Source organism: Saccopteryx bilineata, chromosome 9 (assembly GCF_036850765.1).
Source record: "Saccopteryx bilineata isolate mSacBil1 chromosome 9, mSacBil1_pri_phased_curated, whole genome shotgun sequence".
NCBI lineage: Eukaryota > Metazoa > Chordata > Mammalia > Chiroptera > Emballonuridae > Saccopteryx > Saccopteryx bilineata.
Window position 1 is genome coordinate 42,998,434 of NC_089498.1, and position 19,781 is coordinate 43,018,214.

General features: G+C 49.1%; 1 protein-coding gene across 1 annotated transcript in view; it reads left to right on the forward strand.

The window, feature by feature from the left end:
- The window catches only part of WDR62 (WD repeat domain 62), a 57,751-nt gene that overhangs the window by 31,132 nt on the left and 6,838 nt on the right, over positions 1-19,781 (forward strand). The window contains exons 12-21 of the mRNA XM_066242472.1: positions 343-434; positions 3,031-3,156; positions 10,719-10,786; positions 10,867-10,988; positions 11,869-11,944; positions 12,936-13,047; positions 13,142-13,205; positions 13,983-14,108; positions 15,689-15,822; positions 17,834-17,886. Coding sequence (XP_066098569.1) covers positions 343-434; positions 3,031-3,156; positions 10,719-10,786; positions 10,867-10,988; positions 11,869-11,944; positions 12,936-13,047; positions 13,142-13,205; positions 13,983-14,108; positions 15,689-15,822; positions 17,834-17,886 — 973 coding nt within the window. The remainder of the gene's footprint in view (positions 1-342; positions 435-3,030; positions 3,157-10,718; positions 10,787-10,866; positions 10,989-11,868; positions 11,945-12,935; positions 13,048-13,141; positions 13,206-13,982; positions 14,109-15,688; positions 15,823-17,833; positions 17,887-19,781) is intronic.

The following is a 19,781-nucleotide window of genomic DNA, read 5'->3' on the forward strand; positions in this document are numbered from 1 at the left end:
CGGATTGGAATCAAATGTTCCCACCATAGGTCATATCCTGAGCCTCACCCCTGCATCTGACCCCTGACCCCTGCCTGAACCCCCAGGGATCACCGCTGTACAGCATTCCCTAGCCCTTGTTCCCGCAGGGAAGTGTCCCGGATCTGGCCCGTGGGGCCACAGGGGCTGAGTGCTCACTGGGGTACTCAGGTCTGGCACTGCTTCCCTCAACGTGGCAGGTTTCTAGATGATAACAGTGGTTAGGTGCCTCTAACTAGTTCCCCATGTCACCTATCTGGCAGTGGCAGAGTGCCTGGGGTGGGGCCCTCCAAGAAGGTACAACAGACAGTATATGTCTCCCAGGATCCACGAGCTGCACTTCATGGAAGAGCTGGTCAAGATGGAGGCCCATGATGCTGAGGTACTATGCCTGGAATACTCCAAGCCTGAGACTGGTGAGCCCATGGCAGGGCGGCAGGGGGAAGGCGGGGGAGTAGCCCTCTCTGTAGAGCCACTCAGAGGGGTAGCTGGTACCTGGTAGGGCTGTGAATGACAGCTGGAAGTCCTGTCTTTGGTAAGAGTTCCTGTCTCTTGGCCCTGGAACCAAGGTGGCTAGGACTCCAGGAAGCAGGCAGGACTGGACTGGACTTGTTTAGTAAAGAGGTGAATGTTGCCCTGGCCGGTTGGCTCAGCGGTAGAGCGTCGGCCTAGCGTGCGGAGGACCCGGGTTCGATTCCCGGCCAGGGCACACAGGAGAAGCGCCCATTTGCTTCTCCACCCCTCCGCCGCGCTTTCCTCTCTGTCTCTCTCTTCCCCTCCCGCAGCCAAGGCTCCATTGGAGCAGAGATGGCCCGGGCGCTGGGCATGGCTCTGTGGCCTCTGCCTCAGGCGCTAGAGTGGCTCTGGTCGCAATATGGCGACGCCCAGGATGGGCAGAGCATCGCCCCCTGGGGGGCAGAGCACCGCCCCTGGTGGGCGGGCCGGGTGGATCCCGGTCGGGCGCATGCGGGAGTCTGTCTGACTGTCTCTCCCTGTTTCCAGCTTCAGAAAAATGAAAAAAAAAAAAAAAAAAAAAAAAAAAAAAAAAAAAAGAGGTGAATGTTGAATGAGTGAATGTGAATGGGTTCATTCTCTGCTAATGAAGTTAGATTGAGAGTTAAACATGTTATTTTGAAAACATTTAATGCTACAGAAAAATTACAAGAATATTATAATGAATACCCACATGCTCTTTACCTGGATCCCCCAAGTTTTTCCTTTTAAATTCTATTTGACCCTGTGACTGTATAATGACTTTTATCTGCTTCTCCTTTCTCCATTTCTTTCTTTCTTTCTTTCTTTTTTTTTTTTTTTTAGTGAGAGAGACAGACAGGAAGGGAGAGAGATGAGAAGCATCAGCTTGTAGCTGCAGCACCTTAATTGTTCATTGATTGCTTCTTGTAGGTGCCTTGACTGGAGGGCTCCAGCTGAGCCAGTGACCCCTTGCTCAAGCCAGCAATCTTGGCTTCAAGCCAGCGACCTTGGGCTTCAAGCCAGAGACCATGGGGTCATGTCTAGGATCCCATGCTCAAGGTGGCGACCTCGGGGTTTCAAACCTGGGTCCTCAGCGTCCTAGGTCGACACTATCTGCTGTGCCACTGCCTGGTCAGGTCCCATTTCTCCCTTTCTTTCTCTGTGTTTCTATGTGTACATACATACATATAATAAAATAATAGCCGAGACTGGTGAGCCCATGGCTCACATTATTTATTTCTTTTGCCATTTGGGCTTATCAAATGTGGAGTTTCACTTTGATGCTAAGATGATAATCTATCTTACAGTCCTTATTCACTTTCTGCCAGTCGTCCCAATATTATTCTTTTAGCATCTTTGTTTTTCCAGTCCAGTTCACACTTTAGTTGTCATGGATCTTTTGTCACCTTTATTCTGGAACATTTCTACAAACTTAATTTATCTTGATGACTTTGGCTTACTGTAGAGTGTAGACAAGTCATTTTATAGAATTCCCTTCAATTTGGGTGTCTGTTTTCCTCATAACTGCATTTCATTGATACACTCTCGGTAGAATTGTAATATAGACAGAGTTATATCCTCATAGTAGTGATCTTTCGTGTGCTTTTCTCTCCTTCTTCCTTCTCCACACCTTGTCCCACCAAATTTTCTTTAAATTTCTCTTCATTCAGTATACCTTTCCGGAGCTCCCTTCCACCTCAGGTTGTATGTTAGGCCTCAGTCGTACCAGGTGAGCAGTATAGGCACTGAGGGGCCAGCCTGGAAAGCATGGTGGCAGAGGCAGTGTGGCAGTGGGTGGTAGTCAGTAGGGCCTGGACAAGCCTGTGTAGCCAGAGCTCAGAGTGAAGGGGCTGTGTTTTGGGGAGGCTGAGAAGTTTGTAGGGCTTCACATGGCATGTCAAGGAGTTAGACTTGGGCCTGACCAGTGGTGGCACAACAGATAGAGTGTTGACCTGGAATGCTGAAGTCCCAATTTCAAAACCCCAAGGTAGCCAGCTTGAGCACAGGGTCACTGGCTTGAGTGCAGGATCATCGACATGATCCCAAGGTCGCTGGCTTAAGCAAGGGGTCACTGGTTTGACTGGAGCCCCCTGGTCAAGGCATGTAGAAGAAGCAATCAGTGAAAAACTAAAGTGAAGCAACTATGAGTTGATACTTCTTATCTCTCCCCTCCCTTTCTCCCTCTCTCCTTTCCTGTCTCTCTCAAAATCAATTTTTAAAAAAAGATTTGGACTTGGTAGGAAGGAGTGCTGGGCGCTACTAGAATGTCTGTGTGGGCACGAGTGAAGGAGTGTCCATGGGTGAAGATTAGTCCTCCCTGAACTCGTGGCGTGGGATATGAAATGCCAGGGTCCAGTGTCTGGAGAAAGATTACACAGAGCTGAGGGAATGTCCCCTTCTGGGTCTGGGGTAAGTTAGCAGCAGTTATGGAATCAAAGATTGCTTCTTCAGGGCCTGGAAATCTCAGCCATCTGCTCCCATGAGGCCAAGGCGTCAGGTAGCCTCCCAGGAACCTAGGTCCACCCTCTCCACTCACAGGGCTGACCTTGTTGGCTTCAGCCAGTCGGGACCGACTGATCCATGTGCTGAATGTGGAGAAGAACTATAACCTGGAGCAGACCCTGGATGACCACTCCTCCTCCATCACCGCCATCAAGTTTGCAGGTAAGCCCCTTCTTTCTCACTTCTAGCATCTCAGATGGATTCCTTTGGCTGCAAGTAACAGCAAAAACTGTTCTGTAGCTTAAACAAAAAAAGAGGGAACCAAGCTCTGGATTCAGGCACAGCTGGAGTCAAAGGTTGATTTTTTTTTTTTTTAAGATCTTTATTGATTTTAGAGGGAGGAGAGAGAAGGACAGGGATGAGTGGAAAGCATCAGCTCATATTAGTTGCTTCTTGTATATGATTTTTTTTTTAAGTAGAGAGGAGGGAAGATAGTGAGACAGACTCCTGCATGCACCCCAACCAGGATCCCCCCATTAATCCCATCTGGGGCTGGCCGATGCTTGAGTACCAAGCTAGTTTTAGCACCTGAGGCTGGCTCTTGGACCAGCTAAGCTATCCTCAGTGCCTGGTGCCATGCTCAAACCAATACAGCTACTGGCTACAGGAGCAGAAGAGGGAGAGAAGGGGGAGAAAAGCAGATGGTTGCTTCTCCCAGTGTGCCTTGACTGGGAATCAAACCTGAGACATCCATAGTCTGGGCCTACATTCTATCCACTGAGCCACTGGATAGGGTCATCATATGTGCCTTGACTGGGTAAGCCTGGGGTTTCAAACCGGTGACTTCAGCATTCTAAGTCGACGCTTTTATCCACTGTGCCACCACAGGTCAGACTGAGTCCTGATAAATTAATTTTTAAAAATTCAGCCTGACCTCTGATGGCATCAATAGTTGACCTGGAATGTTGAGGTCACCGGTTTGAAACCCCAGGCTTGCCCAGTCAAGGCACATATGGGAGTTGATGCTTCCTGCTCCTCTCCCCTTCTCTCTCTCTCCCTCTCTTCCTCTTTCTCGCTCTTATCTAAAAATGAATTTTAAGCCTGACCAGGTGGTGGCGCAGTGGATAGAGCATCAGACTGGGATGCAGAGGACCCAGGTTCGAGACCCCAAGGTCGCCAGCTTGAGCGTGGGCTCATCTGGTTTGAGCAAAAAGCCCACCAGCTTGAACCCAAGGTCGCTAGCTCCAGCAGGGGGTTACTCCGTCTGCTGAGGGCCCACGGTCAAGGCACATATGGGAGGGCAGTCAATGAACAACTGAGGTGTTGCAACATGCAATGAAGAACTAATGATTGATGCTTCTCGTCTCTCTCCGTTCCTGTCTGTCTGTCCCTGTCTATCCCTCTCTCTGACTCACTCTCTGTCTCTGTAAAAAATTAATTAATTAATTAATTAAAAAATAAAAATGAATTTTAAAAAATTTTATCAGGACTCTCTCCCTCTGTGAGCTGTGCCTTTCTCCAGAGGGCAGGATCTTGGTTGTTACTGGACAACTAGAAAGAGATTTCACCTCTTCCTATCCATTTTGACAGAAATTGAGAGCTCACTTTTCTTTTGCTGGTTTGAGGTACCTGCCCTTTCTAGAACAGTTATTGGTGCCAGGGTTTTGGGTTGTTCTCTTCAGCCAGGTTTGATTCATGTGCCCAGTGATGACCTACCTCCACTCCTGATCCAATAGTACTGGCATTAGCTTTGGCCTGATAGCTCTCAGTTGGTTAGAGCATCGTCCTGAAGCACAGGGATTGCCAGTTTAGATCCCCGGTCAGGGCACATACAGGAGCAGATCAATATTCCTGTCTCTCTCCTTTCCTCTCTCGCTAAAATCAAGAAATAAAAATTTTCAGGAAACAAACAAAAAACAGGCCCTGGCTAGTTGGCTCAGTGGTAGAGCGTTGGCCTGTTGTGTGTAGGTCCCAGGTTTGATTCCCGGTCAGAGCACACAGGAGAAGTACTCATCTGCTTCTACATCCCTCTCTCTCTCTCCCTCTCCCTCTCTTCTCCTCCTTCAGCCATGGCTCAATTGGAGTGAGTTGGCTCTGGAGATCGAGGATAGCTCCATGGCCTCCCTTCAGGCACTAAGAAAAGCTCTGTTGCTGAACAACAGAGCAATAGCCCAAATGGACAGAGCATTGCCCCCTAGCAGGCTTGCCAGGTGGATCCTGGTTGGGGCACATGCAGGAGTCTATCTCTCTGCCTCCCTTCCTCTCAATGAATTAAAAAAAAAAAAAGAGGCCTGACCTGTGGTGGCGCCGTGGATAAAGCGTCGACCTGGAAATGCTGAGGTCGCTGGTTCGAAACTCTGGGCTTGCCTGGTCAAGGCACATATGGGAGTTGATGCTTCCAGCTCCTCCCCCTTCTCTTTCTCTCTGTTTCTCTCTCTCCCTCTCTCTCCTCTCTAAAAATGAATAAAATTTAAAAATTTTAAAATAAATTATGTTTTAAAAATATTTAAAAAGAGAGAGAGAGAGAGAGTACTGGCATTAGGTGGGTGCTGGTCCCTAAAAAGAAATCAGGGTGCCAATCCTGTGAGAGGGCAGGATGGACACTGATGACCTTGACAGAAACATAGGTGACAGTGACTGTTGCTAGCGGCTAATTCTTTGCTGGGAATTATTCTTGTACCATAGCAGCAGTTGTCCCCTTTCTTACCCCACTTTATAGCCAGAGTCACAGAGCTAGTAGGTACAGGCTTAGGATCTGGCCTAAAGCTGTCCTTCTCCAAAGACCATGCTCATCCAGAAGATCAAAGGGATTCCTTCAAGACTGAAAAGATTCTGCATGGAGATCCCTGGCCCTAAGGGCTTCCAAGGAAAGGGGAGGCAGGCCCTTTGGGGTGTAACTGATCAGAACACAAGAATATGTTCAAAACTATAAGAATATATTCGCTGGAGGAATACATTTATGTACTATGTACTTGACTATGAACTGTTTTAAAATTTTTAAGACTTTATTTATTCATTTTAGAGAGAAGAGAAAGAGAAAGAGAAAGAAGGGGGGAGGAGGGGGAAGCATCAACTCTCATACGTGCCTTGGCCAGGTAAGCCCAAGGTTTTGAACCAGTGACCTCAGTGTTCCAAGTCGACTCTTTATCCACTGCGCCACCACAGGTCAGGCCTATGAACTGTTTTTACACATACTTCTATGACTGAGATATATTTTGGTCTTCTTTACTTCCTGCCCTGCCTCTCTCTAGCTAAGGTTATAGGGAGCTGGACAAAAACAAGTTAATGATGTTTGCTATATCTTGATAAAGACCTAACAAAAGTTCATCAGCTAAAACTTAGACATCCTTTTTTTTTTTTTTTTTCATTTTTCTGAAGCTGGAAACAGGGAGAGACAGTCAGACAGACTCCCACATGCGCCCGACCGGGATCCACCCGGCACGCCCACCAGGGGCGACGCTCTACCCACCAGGGAGCGATGCTCTGCCCATCCTGGGCGTCGCCATGTTGCGACCAGAGCCACTCTAGCGCCTGAGGCAGAGGCCACAGAGCCATCCCCAGCGCCCGGGCCATCTTTGCTCCAATGGAGCCTTGGCTGCGGGAGGGGAAGAGAGAGACAGAGAGGAAAGCGCGGCGGAGGGGTGGAGAAGCAAATGGGCGCTTCTCCTATGTGCCCTGGCCGGGAATCGAACCTGGGTCCTCCGCACGCTAGGCCGACGCTCTACCGCTGAGCCAACCGGCCAGGGCCTCTTAGACATCCTTAAAAACCTGTTCATTCCAGCCTGACCAGGCAGTGGTGCAGTGAATAGCGCGTCGGACTGGGATGCGGAGGACCCAGGTTCGAGACCCCGAGGTTGCCAGCTTGAGCACAAGCTCATCTGGCTTGAGCAAAAAGCTCACCAGCTTGGACCCAAGGTCGCTAGCTCGAGCAAGGGGTTACTCAATCTGCTGAAGGCCCACAGTCAAGGCACATATGAGAAAGCAGTCAGTGAACAAATAAGGTGTCGCAATGAAAAACTGATGATTGATGCTTCTCATCTCTTTCCGTTCCTGTCTGTCCCTATCTAACCCTCTCTCTGACTCTCTCTCTGTCCCTATAAAAAAAATAATAATAATAAATAACCTGTTCATTCCATTGGCTAGAGGTAGTTAGAATAAATCAGTATATGGCAATTTGGCCCCAGTGACCTCACCTTTAATAAATGGTCTAGACCAAGAGAGGTGATGACTGGCCCAGGGGGCGGCCCATTATTTGGGTCTTTAGGCCACCTTCTGAAGGGTATGGGCTTTCATTAGAGCCCCAGCTGGTCTGAGAGGATGCAGCACCTAGACCCAGTTCCTGAGTGCTCCGCTCTGCTGAGCTGGCTCACTCGGGGTTATGCAGTCAGTATAAAATAGGCACCAATCAATTTGAACCTGTCTGAAGCTACCTTGCTAAAGAACGACTCGGTCTTAACTCTTCTGTGAAGCGTGTCCAAACAGGCAAATACAGTACATCTGTTTACAGAATACAGTCATATACCACATGACAACATTTTGGTCAATGATGGGCCACCTATATGAAGGTGGTCCCATAACACTATAATGGAGTTGAAAATTTTCCATCACCTAGTGACACAGCCATTGTAATGTCACAGTGCAAACCACAGGTCATAATATGTGTTTATTGTGATATGGCAGTAAAGAAACCTGCACTGCCAGTCATATAAAAGTATAGTACATATAATTATATACAGTACATCATACTTCATAGTGATATTAGACAACTATGTTACTGGTTTATGTACTTACTGTACTTTTAACCATTATTTTAACATGTACTCTTTTTTTATACTTATAAAACAAAGTTTACTATAAGAAGTTTACTGTGGGGGCCCTGGCTGGTTGGCTCAGCGGTAGAGCGTCGGCCTGGCGTGCGGGGGACCCGGGTTCGATTCCCAGCCAGGGCACATAGGGGAAGCGCCCATTTGCTTCTCCACCCCCACCCCCTCCTTTCTTTCTGTCTCTCTCTTCCCCTCCTGCAGCCAAGGCTCCATTGGAGCAAGGATGGCCCGGGCCCTGGGGATGGCTCCTTGGCCTCTGCCCCAGGCACTAGAGTGGCTCTGGCCGCGACAGAGCGACGCCCCCTGGTGGGCAGAGCCTCGCCCCTGGTGGGCGTGCCGGGTGGATCCCGATCCAGCGCATGCAGGAGTCTGTCTCACTGTCTCTCCCCGTTTCTAGCTTCAGAAAAATACAAAAAAAAAAAGAAAAAAAGAAACCCTGGGCTTGTTTGGTCAAGGCACATATGGGAGGTTACGCTTCCTGCTCCTCTCCCCACCCCCCACTTCTCCTCTCTAAAATGAATTATAATAAAAAAAATTTTAAGCCTAACCAGGCAGTGGTACAGTGGATAGAGCGTCAGACTGGGACACGGAGGACCCAGGTTTGAAACCTGAAGTTGCCGGCTTGAGCTCGGGCTCACCAGCTTGAGCATGGGATCATAGACATGACCCCATGGTTGCTGGCTTGAGCCCAAAGGTAGCTAGCTGGCTTGAAGCCCAAGGTCGCTGACTTGAGCAAGGGGTCAGTTGCTCTGCTGTAGTGCCCCCATCCCCTGTCAAAGCACATATGAAAAAAGTGAACAGCTAAGGTGCTGCAATGAAGAATTGATGCTTCTCATCTCTCTCCCTTCTTGTCTGTCTGTCCCTATCTGTCTTTCTCTCAGACTCTCAGTCTCTGTCAAAAAAAAAATTTTTTTAAGTATGCACTGTTACATGGGCAGCAGCCTTATACAGCTAGCTCAGTTTACTGACTCTCTTGATCCTGTCATTTTCTCTAGTGCTTGATTTAATCTGTGTCTTTTTGTACAGTAACGTGCTACACAGGCTTATAGTCTAGGAGCAGTGGGCTACCCTGTGTAGCCTAGGTATGCAATAGGCTATAATATATGTCATCTAGATTTGTGTAAGTATACTCTGTGAGATTATCACAATTACAAAACTACTTAACAGCCTATTTCTCAGAATATGTCCCCATCATTAAGTAGTGCATGACTATAATACAATGAACATCTACATCGAGGTTCAGAATCAGTGAAAGGCAGAGATCGTGGGCCAAACCAAAAACATGAGAATTTTATTTTAAACGTACCTGGGTGCCAGTGAGCTGAGACCAACAAAGGGTTTCAGCCCAAGCTGTGGGAGGGAGCGTTAGGTATGGGAGCACTGGGTTGGGCGCACCTAGACATGCTCAGATTAGCATATCTTGGTTTGTGGCCTTGGTCACTGACTTGACAATGAGCAGGAGGAAGGGGATTCAGTGGCAGAAACATCTCCTCTGCAACATCTTCTGATGTAGCACAGGCCTAACCCGCATTGTCCTATCTGGTGTCCTTGGTAAATTTCAAGACAATTGGGATCAGGAATCTTTCAGGAACAGCTGGATCCAGGGGCTTCTGGGACTGTGGCTAGGCTTTTATAAACAACCATTGTGATTTAAACTCCCCTAAGTGTCAGGTTCCTCCCAATGTAAGCTTTTTTTTTTTTTTTTGACAGAGACAGAGTCAGAGAGATAGATAAGGGCAGACAGACAGGAAGGGAGAGAGATGAGAAGCATTAATTCTTTGCTGCAGCTCCTTAGTTGGTCACTGATTGCTTTCTCTTATGTGCCTTGCGGGGAGGGGGCTACAGCAGAGTGAATGACCCCTTGCTCAAGCCAGTGACCTTGGGCTCAAGCCAGCAACCATGGAGTCACGTCTGTGAGCCCACACTCAAGCTGGCAACCTTGGAGTTTCGAACCTGGGACCTCAGCATCCCAGGCCAATACTCTATCCACTGCACCGCTGCCTGGTCAGGCTGTGCTATTATTCTAAGAGAGGGTGGGGGGAGGTAGAAGAGATTAAAGGGGGGGAAATGGTGATGGAAGGAGACTTGTCTTGGGGTGGTGAACACAGTGCAATGTACAGATGATAAAGAATTGTACATCTGAAACCTGTATAATTTTATTAACCAATGTTGTCCTAATAAATCCACTGTTCCGAGGGTTTCACACAATTTCTTGGGGCAGGGCTGTTATAGGCCTCTTATACAGACAGGAAGCACAATGTTTAACTAGAGAATTCCTGGCTTCAGCCCTGGCGCTGTCCTGATTCTCTGTGCACCCTGGGACAAGAACTGTGTGACTCAGTCCCTGGGTCACATTTGTTTTTTTTGTGTGTGTGTGTTTTTTTTTGTTTGTTTGTTTTTTTAAAGGTACCACTTTTTTTTATTTATTCATTTTTAGAGAGGAGAGAGAGACAGAGAGAGAGAAGGGGGGAGGAACTGGAAGCATCAACTCCCATATGTGCCTTGACCAGGCAAGCCCAGGGTTTTGAACCGGTGACCTCAGCATTTCCAGGTCAACGCTTTATCCACTGCGCCACCACAGGTCAGGCCCTGGGTCACATTTGTACAGTGGAGTGGCTGGTGAGCAGTCAGGAAGACAGACACAGGTGGCGCGGGGCCTGGCCTGAGATATGTGTGATGTTCTGATCTTGATGGCATGAGCCTCACAGTGGTCTGTCTGTCTTAGACACAGTGTGCCTCCTGTGTCCCTGGCCTTTGCAGCTGCTCCATCTTCACCCCCTCACATGCATAGTTTACATCTTACAGACTCCTACGTGTACCCAGTGTCCACCTCTGGGAAGCATACCTGACCCCCAGCAGAGTTCCCTGCAGTAGGGGGAGTTCCCAATCTAGGATCCCAGCCCCAGTCAGGCTCAGTGATGGCCCAGCTCTATCTAAATACACTGCCTCTTCCTCTTCTAGGCAACAAAGACATCCAGATGATCAGCTGTGGGGCCGACAAGAGCATCTACTTTCGCAGTGCCCAGCGGGTAAAGTGGGGTGGCCTCCTTGGGGGTGAGGGAGGGGACTTGTCAGAGTTGTCCTTTGAAGGGCCTGCCTGCCCTGCCAGGGCTCGGATGGGCTCCACTTTGTCCGCACCCACCATGTGGCAGCGAAGACCACCTTGTATGACATGGACATTGACATCACCCAGAAGTACGTGGCTGTGGCCTGCCAGGACCGCAATGTGAGGTGAGGAGCTTCCCTGGGCCCTTCCTCAGCCTGACCGTAGCTGCTTTAGGAGTGGGGCCTGTATGGGACCTAGCTGAGTCTATTTACTCCCAAGCTGTCTGCTCTCCTTCCCCGTGCTCATCTGGTCCCTGAGGAGCTGAGTGGGTAGAGGGACCCAGGAGGTGCTTCTTAGGAGCTGAGTTCACTGAGGCATAGCCTCTGGGCCAGCAGAGGGTTCCTGCTGGCTCTCCAGAAGCCTATGTGGGGCAACTGAGAGGTGCTGACGTGGCTCATAAACTTCTTCATTCGTCTGCATTCCCTGAGCATCTGTCTGGGGTGGACAATGCAGGAGTGACAGCAGTGAGCCGGGCAGCCCCAGGCCCTGCCTTCGCAGAGCTCACAGTCCGGTGGAGGAGAGACAGACACTTCACCACTTCACCGGACCTTGACGGCATGGAGTGGTCAGGCTGGAATAGGGGAAGCCCAGGGAGTTAGGGGCCCTTGGGGAACACCTGACCCCAGCTGGAGGTCAAGCAGGGCTTGATGGAAGGAGTGTCTGAGCGGAGACTCTCGAGGACATGGAGGATTAAGCTAAGGGAGGGGAGAGGAAGTGCACAGAGGGCACAGCATGTGTTAGAGGTTCTCTACCTCCTTCATCTGCTCATTCAAATTGGATGCCAGGCACTCGGCTTGCTCTGTGGCAGGGGAGATGGGCATTAGCTCAACTGACACCCTAATACATCATTTCCATGACTTCTACCTGAGATGGTGTCTCATTCTCTGAGATAGGATTTCAGTCCAGGCATCAAATGGGGGATGAGAGGTGGCAGTGGTCTTCCAGGGGAAAGGAAGGGGTGGGTGGCAGGTCCATGTTGGCCATGTTCTGCAACCACCTCCCTAGAGTCTACAACACCATGAATGGAAAGCAGAAGAAGTGCTACAAGGGCTCCCAGGGTGATGAAGGGTCCCTGCTGAAGGTGAGCAGTCAGGGTCCGGGGGTGAAAACGATACACAGATCCCACACCCAAGGGCCCCTTTGTGTCTGCTGCCCTGATGGGTTAGCCTAGACCTGTCCTCCTTGGCACCTGATCCAGGGATCACAGGCTGGCCCACCACCCACTCTGGCCTGGCTGACCAAGGATGCTTGGGAGATAGGGGTGGCCCAGACTGCTTCACCTTTATTTCCCGAGCCCTTCCCCAAGCAGGACTGTTGTAAGTGGTTTCCATTTTGAGTGGCAACAGAGTGTGGAGGGAAGAATCAGAAAGGCCAGGGCTCCCCTACCTGTGTTATCCAGGCCGAGGCAGTGTCCCTCTCAGAGCCTCTGGGCTAGTTAAGAATTCAGTCTCCAGGGCCAACCCCCTTCCCCCTCCCACACAGCTCTGCCTCAGGCTGAATGTGACCTTGGGCAAGCAGCATCTCTAGTCTGGCTCATCCTACAATGTGGATACAAAGAGCTTCTGTAATAGCGTTAGTCCGTGGAGAAAATAAGTTACACATGTACATTGCTTAGCACGGGGCCTGGCTGCCATCAATACCATTGTGGTTGTTAAGTTCTTCTTTTTTTAGAATTATTGATTGATTGATGGATTGATTTTTAGAGAGGGCAATAGAGAGAGAAAGAGCGAGGAGAAACAGGAAGCATCAACTCCTAGTAGTTGCTTCCTGTATGTGCCTTGACCAGGCAAGCCCAGGGATTCGAACTTGCAACCTCAGTGTTCCAGGTCGACCCTTTATCTACTGCGCCACCACAGGTCAGGCAGTTGTTAATTTCTTTACTTGAGAAATGGGAGCAGGAGTTCCTACCCTACCAGGGTGTGTGTCGTTAGGGCTATCTGGGACGAGTCCATGTACCAATGTACAGCACAATTGCGATCCTCAATCAGTGCGGGCTGTGCTCTTTGACCCCGGCTTCATGGTAGGGAAGAAGCAGGCAGCACAAAGTATCACTTCCATCCTCTTCTCAACAGGTCCACGTGGACCCCTCAGGCACCTTCCTGGCCACAAGCTGCTCTGACAAAAGCATCTCTGTGATTGACTTTTACTCGGGCGAGTGTGTTGCCAAAATGTTTGGCCATTCTGGTGGGTGTGCCTCTCTACTTGGAACATCACCCCTCCTGCCCCCACATAGCCTTTGACTCAGACGGTCAGTGCACCTTCTCTGCTCTGCTTCTAGAAATCGTCACCAGCATGAAGTTCACCTATGACTGCCGTCACTTGATCACAGTGTCTGGAGACAGGTTGGAAAGGCCTCGAGGCTGCCCCTGGCTGGCCTCCCGCTGGGAGTGTGTGAGGCCTACACTGTGGGGAGAGTAGGGGCTTAGACACTGGGAGCACCAGACTCGCGCCTGCCTGTGCAGAGAGCTCTTCTGCGTGTCCCAGCTTCTCCTTACACAGCATGTACCTTGATGGCACACCAGCCCTGAGTTCAGATCCCAGAACTGCCACTTATTTACCTGTGACCTTGACCGGATCTTTTCCCTCTCTGAGCCTCAGTTTGCTCCTTTTTTAAGAGTTGATGCTATTATCTACCTTAAAAATTATATGTGAGAATCAAATGAGATGATTATATAATATATCTATCATGCTAATATATTTTCTTATATATATTATATATAAATTATGTATAGATAATAATTTATAAGAAATAAAAATAAATTTATTAGCACATGATTGGTGCCCAAGGAAGTTCCTTTTGTCACTCTCCTCAATTTACTTAAAACCCTTCCTTACAGTCCCCCCTTTCTTGGTCTGTAGGCCTCCCGAGCAGGTGGTTATTTGGGGTGCCCTGGGCCTGCCCATTGTGTAAACCTGGTGGTTATTTGGGGTGCCCTGGGGCCTGCCCATTGTGTAAACCTGGCATGCTCCGGAGCCCCTGCACTAAGCTGATGGGGCGTATTTTCCGGGAGGTGCCAGGGAATAGGGTCTTGGCTGTGGTGATTTAGTGGCTCCAGAGTCAGATGACTTCCATAGTTACTGTCCCTCTCCCTCCCCACATCTCTCTCTGGCCTCTACAGCTGTGTGTTCATCTGGCACCTGGGCCCAGAGATCACCAATCGCATGAAGCAGCACTTGCTGGAAATGGACCATCGGGAGCGGGAGCAGCAGACGACAAAGGACTTGAAGTGGAGCGGCCACCCCAGGTCCTAGCAGCCACCTGTACATCCCCATCTGTCCTCCCCCTAGAGAAGTATTTTCCTGCCCTAGGCCCCAAGAGGTACAATGCTGGGGATATAGCCACAGCCAAGACAGCCCTGGCCCCGCCTGGGGTTGGCGATGGGCTTTGAATACAGAGTTATGATAACACATATGAGGAAGGTTTTGGAATGGAAAAGCAAAGTCCTTGGAGAGCCTGTGAGCATTGTGATGTGGGAAGCCCCAGGACGCTGTGGAGACCAGAGGAAGGCCCTGCCCCAGCTGGGAGTGGGGAGGGAGGCGATCGGGGAAAGATCAGTGGTATTGAGATGTCTTCTTACTCTATAAAGTTTTTATGCTGTAAGACCACTTTTTTTTTGAATGAATGAATTCATACCCTAGTTTTTTATTTGGGATTTCGATATGGAGGTTTCAGTTTTAGTGGGAGATTGTGGCTTTTTTTTCTCTCCTGCCCCTGAGCTGTCCCTGTCTCTCTCTTAAAGCTTTGTCATTGTCTCCCTGTGGGGTCAAGGCCTTGACATGCACTGCCTATCCTTCTGTGGTTTTGCATGTATTGTAGGTATAGGCACCAGTGAGACAGCAGCTACCTTTGGCTCCTGGTTTGTTTATTTTTTTGGTGTTTTTTTTTTTTTTTCATTAGAGAGGAGAGGGAAAGACAGAGAGAGAGAAGTGGGGGAGGAGCTGGAAGCATCAACTCCCATATGTGCCTTGACCAGGCAAGCCAGGGTTTTGAACTGGCGACCTCAGCATTTCCGGGTCAACGCTTTATCCACTGCGCCACCACAGGTCAGGCTGGCTCCTGGTTTTGAGTCTCATACTCTATCCTGGGGCTGGAGCAGGGTCCTGGCTCCAGTGCCCACCCTGTGTTTTCATCTCCTGTATTCTATAGGAGCTAAAATCTTTTTTTTTTTTTTTAGTGAGATAGGGATAAACAGGAAGGGAGAGAGATGAGAGTATCAACTCATAGTTGTGGCACCTTAGTTGTTCATTGATTGCTTTCTCATATGTGCCTTGACCAGGGGGCTCCAACCAAGCCAATGACCCCCTTGCTCATTCACCAACCTTTGAGCTCAAGCCAGTGACCACCGGATAATGTCTTTGATCCCACACTAAAACCGGCAACCCTGTATTCTAGCTGATGAGCCCGTGCTCAAGCCGGTGACCTCAGGATTTTGAACCTGGGTCCTCAGCATCCCAGGCCAACGCTTCATCCACTGCACCACCATCTGCTCAAGCAAAGGAACTAAAATCTTATTGCTACCCCCTACTTCCCAAAACAGAACCCAGCAGCTCAGTACTCAAGCCCCACTATTTGCTTTGCTTTTCAAAGTTCCCATTACTGTGGCCCTTGGAAAGTTTGTCTTATTTTTTGAGCTGAGCCTTCCTTATTTCTCATTTATTACAGTGATAGCTTCCTAGCAGAGTGGGTGAGACCTCCTAGCACCATCTTGACCAGAGTCAGTAATATGTTCATATGGAACCTAGCACAGGGCTCTGGCCCTAGGCAGGTCCCTCTAGCACCCCATGTACCTATTTCTTTCCCTGCTTTTCTCATTTCTGGCTTCAGGCAGGAAACGTATGCATCCATGCCCAGTGAGATTTGCTCTCTAAGCCCCGGAGAGCAGACAGAGGATGAGCTGGATCAAGAATGTGAATCTGAAGAGTTGCTGAAGACACCATCCAAAAAGAGCTTGGATCCAGGTTGGGAAAGGCGCCTATCCAAAGGAGACCTCTTTGTCTGATCTGTGCTGGTGCAGTGGGTAAACCATTGACCTGGAACGCCGAGGTCGCTGGTTCAAAACCCTGTGTGTGCCTGGTCAAGGCACATACGAGAAGCAACAACTATGGGTTAATGCTTCCCACTCTTACCCCTTCTCTCTCTCTTCTCTCTCTAAAATCAACAAATAAGAAAATAAAACAAAGGAGCCCTCTTTTGACCTCTGTCAAAGTAGGGGTCATTGCTGGGTTTCACTACTTTGTTTTCAGTGCCTGGCACATACTGAAGCTCAACAGTCATATTGGTCAGGACTCTCTCACTATAACAGCAACCAGACTCTCGCTGGCATGAGCTGGAAAGCGAATTTATTGGTTCATGTGAGAGGGTTAGCTTCAGGCATAGCTGGATCCAGGTAGTCAGGTGATGTTAAAGGAATGTATTTTTCTCTATCTCATACCCTCTAGTTTTCTCCAAATTGGCTTTGTATCAGGCAGACTCTTCTTGGGAGGGGTTTAAAGAGATGTCCCGGGGGAAAGCAGCATGTTAACCAGAGAACAGAATAGATTTTGTTGTTCAGGCAAAAGGGAAAGTAGTAGCTTAATGACTTTATAAAAGGCCAGGCCCTCCATAAATTTCTGCCCCTCTTGCATATTGCCTTAGCACAGGCCCTCATGGTTGCAAGAGGGCTGCTTAAGTTCCAGGCATCAGAAGCATGGTTAATTTTCCTCCTAGAATCTCCTTTAGAAAGGAAAAATTTCCCAGAAACCCCTGACAGGCTTCTCTCAGGTCCACTGACCGGGATTGTTCCAGCTATGAGAGGGACTGGGAACAGTGATTAGCACCAGGTGCTTTCAGTGTGGGTGGTAGGCTTTACCAACGAGGGGCCAAAAGGCACAGGCCAACTGGATGGCACATTGGTAGGCAACAGCAATGTGAGAATTCAGCCTTGGAAAAAGATCAGGGTAAGTTAGTTTTTTGTCACCACCCTCACTCCCTATCCAGTGTCCTCTCCAAGGTGGCCAAGCTTATCAGTTTGGTATGAATGCTTCTAGACTTCTTCTTGAACATTAATATATATATGTACATATTCATAGGAAACACATATTTATGTCCATAAATGATATTAAGCTACAGATATCTATATCTTTTTCCTCTCAAAAGTATGTTGGTGGATATAAAGCAGAGGCTCCCCTCTTTTAACCAGCATGATGGTAGGATATTTTAAGTTAATTCCTCCGGGTGAGCATTTAGGTTTTTTCTAACTTGATGCTGTTGTGAAGGAGGCTGTGCCGACTGCTCGTGGGCCTCCTTGGGCACGTATGGGAGTGCTTCTCTGGGACGGAGGCCGAGGCCCGACACTGCTGGCCTCGGGCTTAGTGCACCTTTTCTCTTAGAAGAGACTCCCAAGGCCCTCCGAATCTAGTCGTTTCTGCTCCACCCAGCAGTCAGTGGTAAGCCCTTCCTTCCCCCATACTTTTGCCTTCACTCAATAGTATGAAGCATTTTATTTCTGATCAGATCTTATGAGTAAAACATATTTCATTATGTAAATGTGCATTTCTCTGACAATTGATGAGGTTGAGCAGCTTTTTTTTTTTTTTAAGGGAGAGAGACAGAGGCAGGAAAGGAGAGAGATGGGAAGCATCAACTCATAGTTGTGGCACTTGAGGTGTTTATCAACTGCTTCTCATGTGTGCCTTGACCAGGGCTGGGGGTGACTCAAGCTGAGCCAGTGACCCCTTGCTCAAGCCAGCGACCATGGTGTCATGTCTGTGATCCCACACTCAAGCCAGTGACCTCAGGGTTTCGAACCTGGGACCTCAGCGTCCCAGGTCGATGTTCTATCTGCTGTGCCACCGCTGGACAGGCGAGCATCTTTTGCTATGTCTGTGGGTCTCTATGTTGTCTGTTTGGAGAATTGCCTGTTTATGTATGTTGCCCATTTGTGTGTTGGATTGTTTTTATTCTATTTTCATGGGTTCCATGTGTTTCCAGATCCTCAGTGCCTGCTGACCAATGGCAAGCTGCCGCTCTGGGCGAAGCGGCTGGTGAGTCTGCCTGGGGGCTGGGACACCGGGGGGTGGCAAAGTATGGGTACCCTTGTCCATGCTCTTGTTTCTTCTAGCCCTTTCCCCTCCACATCTCTTTTCCCTGGAGAACCCCGTCATTCTTCTAGGCATTGTTTTGGCCATTAGACACAGCCGTGATCAAGGCAGACAAAATCTCTACCTTCACAAGCTCACTTTTTGTGTAGGGGATGGACAGTATTTACAGTAAACTATTTGGGGAGCTGATTAAGTGCTACAAAGGAAAAAACGGAGAAGGAAAATAAGTAGTATTGGGGAAGGGGTGACACTTTTCAGGTAAACAATAAAGGCCTCGCTGGGAAAATGATATTTGACCAGAGTGAGGAAAGGGAGACATGCAGGTCCTGATAAAGAATTTCGCAGGCAGAGAGAATAAATAGTTTGCAGGGGCAAAAACCATGAGCAGGATTGTGCTTAAAATGTTCAAGAAAGTGCAGGGGGACCCAGGTACCCCGATTGAGGGTGGACGAGGGGCAGAATGGAAGGAGAGGGCTCCGAGAGGCAATGGCAACAAGGTGACGTGGGGGATGTGGGGGCACTCCCTCAGTGCTCCTCGTGGTCTTCCTCTACTTATTTTTTCCCCATTACACTGAGTGAGGTAGAGACGCAGGAGGGCTCTGAGCCGAGGACGGCCGTGATCTATGGCTGCCTGTTGGAAACAGACTGAGAGGCAAGCAGGAGGACCAGGCTGTAGACTGCTGCAGTAATCCAGGCAGGAGAGATTGGAGGCTGGACCAGGAAGAAGATGAAATGGTTGGATTCTAGAGGGATTTGGACGGTAGAGCCAAGTGATTGGATTGTGAGAGAAAGAGAGGGATTGAAATGTTAGGATTGAATGAATGATTGTTATCTTATAGGAGGGGCAGACTAGGAACTGGTGGGTTAGAAGTTGCTGGTAGAGAGGCCCTGGCTGGTTGGCTCAGTGGTAGAGCGTCGGCCTGGCGTGCAGGAGTCCCAGGTTCGATTCCCGGCCAGGGCACACAGGAGAAGCGTCCATCTGCTTCTCCACCCCTCCCCCTCTCCTTCCTCTCTGTCTCTCTTCCCCTCCCGCAGCCAAGGCTCCATTGGAGCAAAGTTGGCCCGGGCGCTGGGGATGGCTCCTTGGCTTCTGCCCCAGGTACTAGAGTGGCTCTGGTTGCAACAGAGCGACGCCCCAGATGGCAGAGCATCGCCCCCTGGTGGGCGTGCCGGGTGGATCCCGGTCGGGCACATGGGGGAGTCTGTTTGCCTCTCCGTTTCCAACTTCAGAAAAATACAAAAAATAAATAAAAAAGAAGTTGCTGGTAGAATCCTAAACCCTAGGTTAGACAGTTTATTTCAGGAACAGTGTCAGACTTCAGATCAAAGCCTGCAGGGAAATACCCCCTGCCAGCCCCTTCCCTGCAGACCAGGTCAGGGTCCGGCCATGCTCTCTCAGATACCCAAGCTTCCTCTTATCAGTGTATATTGTAATTGGAATTGTATTCAACAGGTAATCACTATACACTTAATTTGTGCAGGCTTTGTTCTAAGTCTTTTATATGTATCATCTCATTTAATTCTCATTGAGGTAAGGTATTTTCATATACCCATTTCACAGATAGGGAAACTAAGGCCCAAAGAGGTTAAATTACTTGTCCAAGGTCACACAACTAGGATTTAGAGGACATGGAATCAACCCTAGGCAAGCTGGCTCCAGAGCCTAAATTCTCAAACCCCCAGCCTCCACTGTCTCTCAAGCAACAGTCTTGATAGTAGGCAGCAATGGGCTGGACCAGGATGGGGAGAAAAGTGGCTGTATCTTGGATGTGTTTGAATGGCAGAGGTGATAGAATTTGTTGGAGACATATAATGTCGAGGCCCTGGCCTGGTAGCTC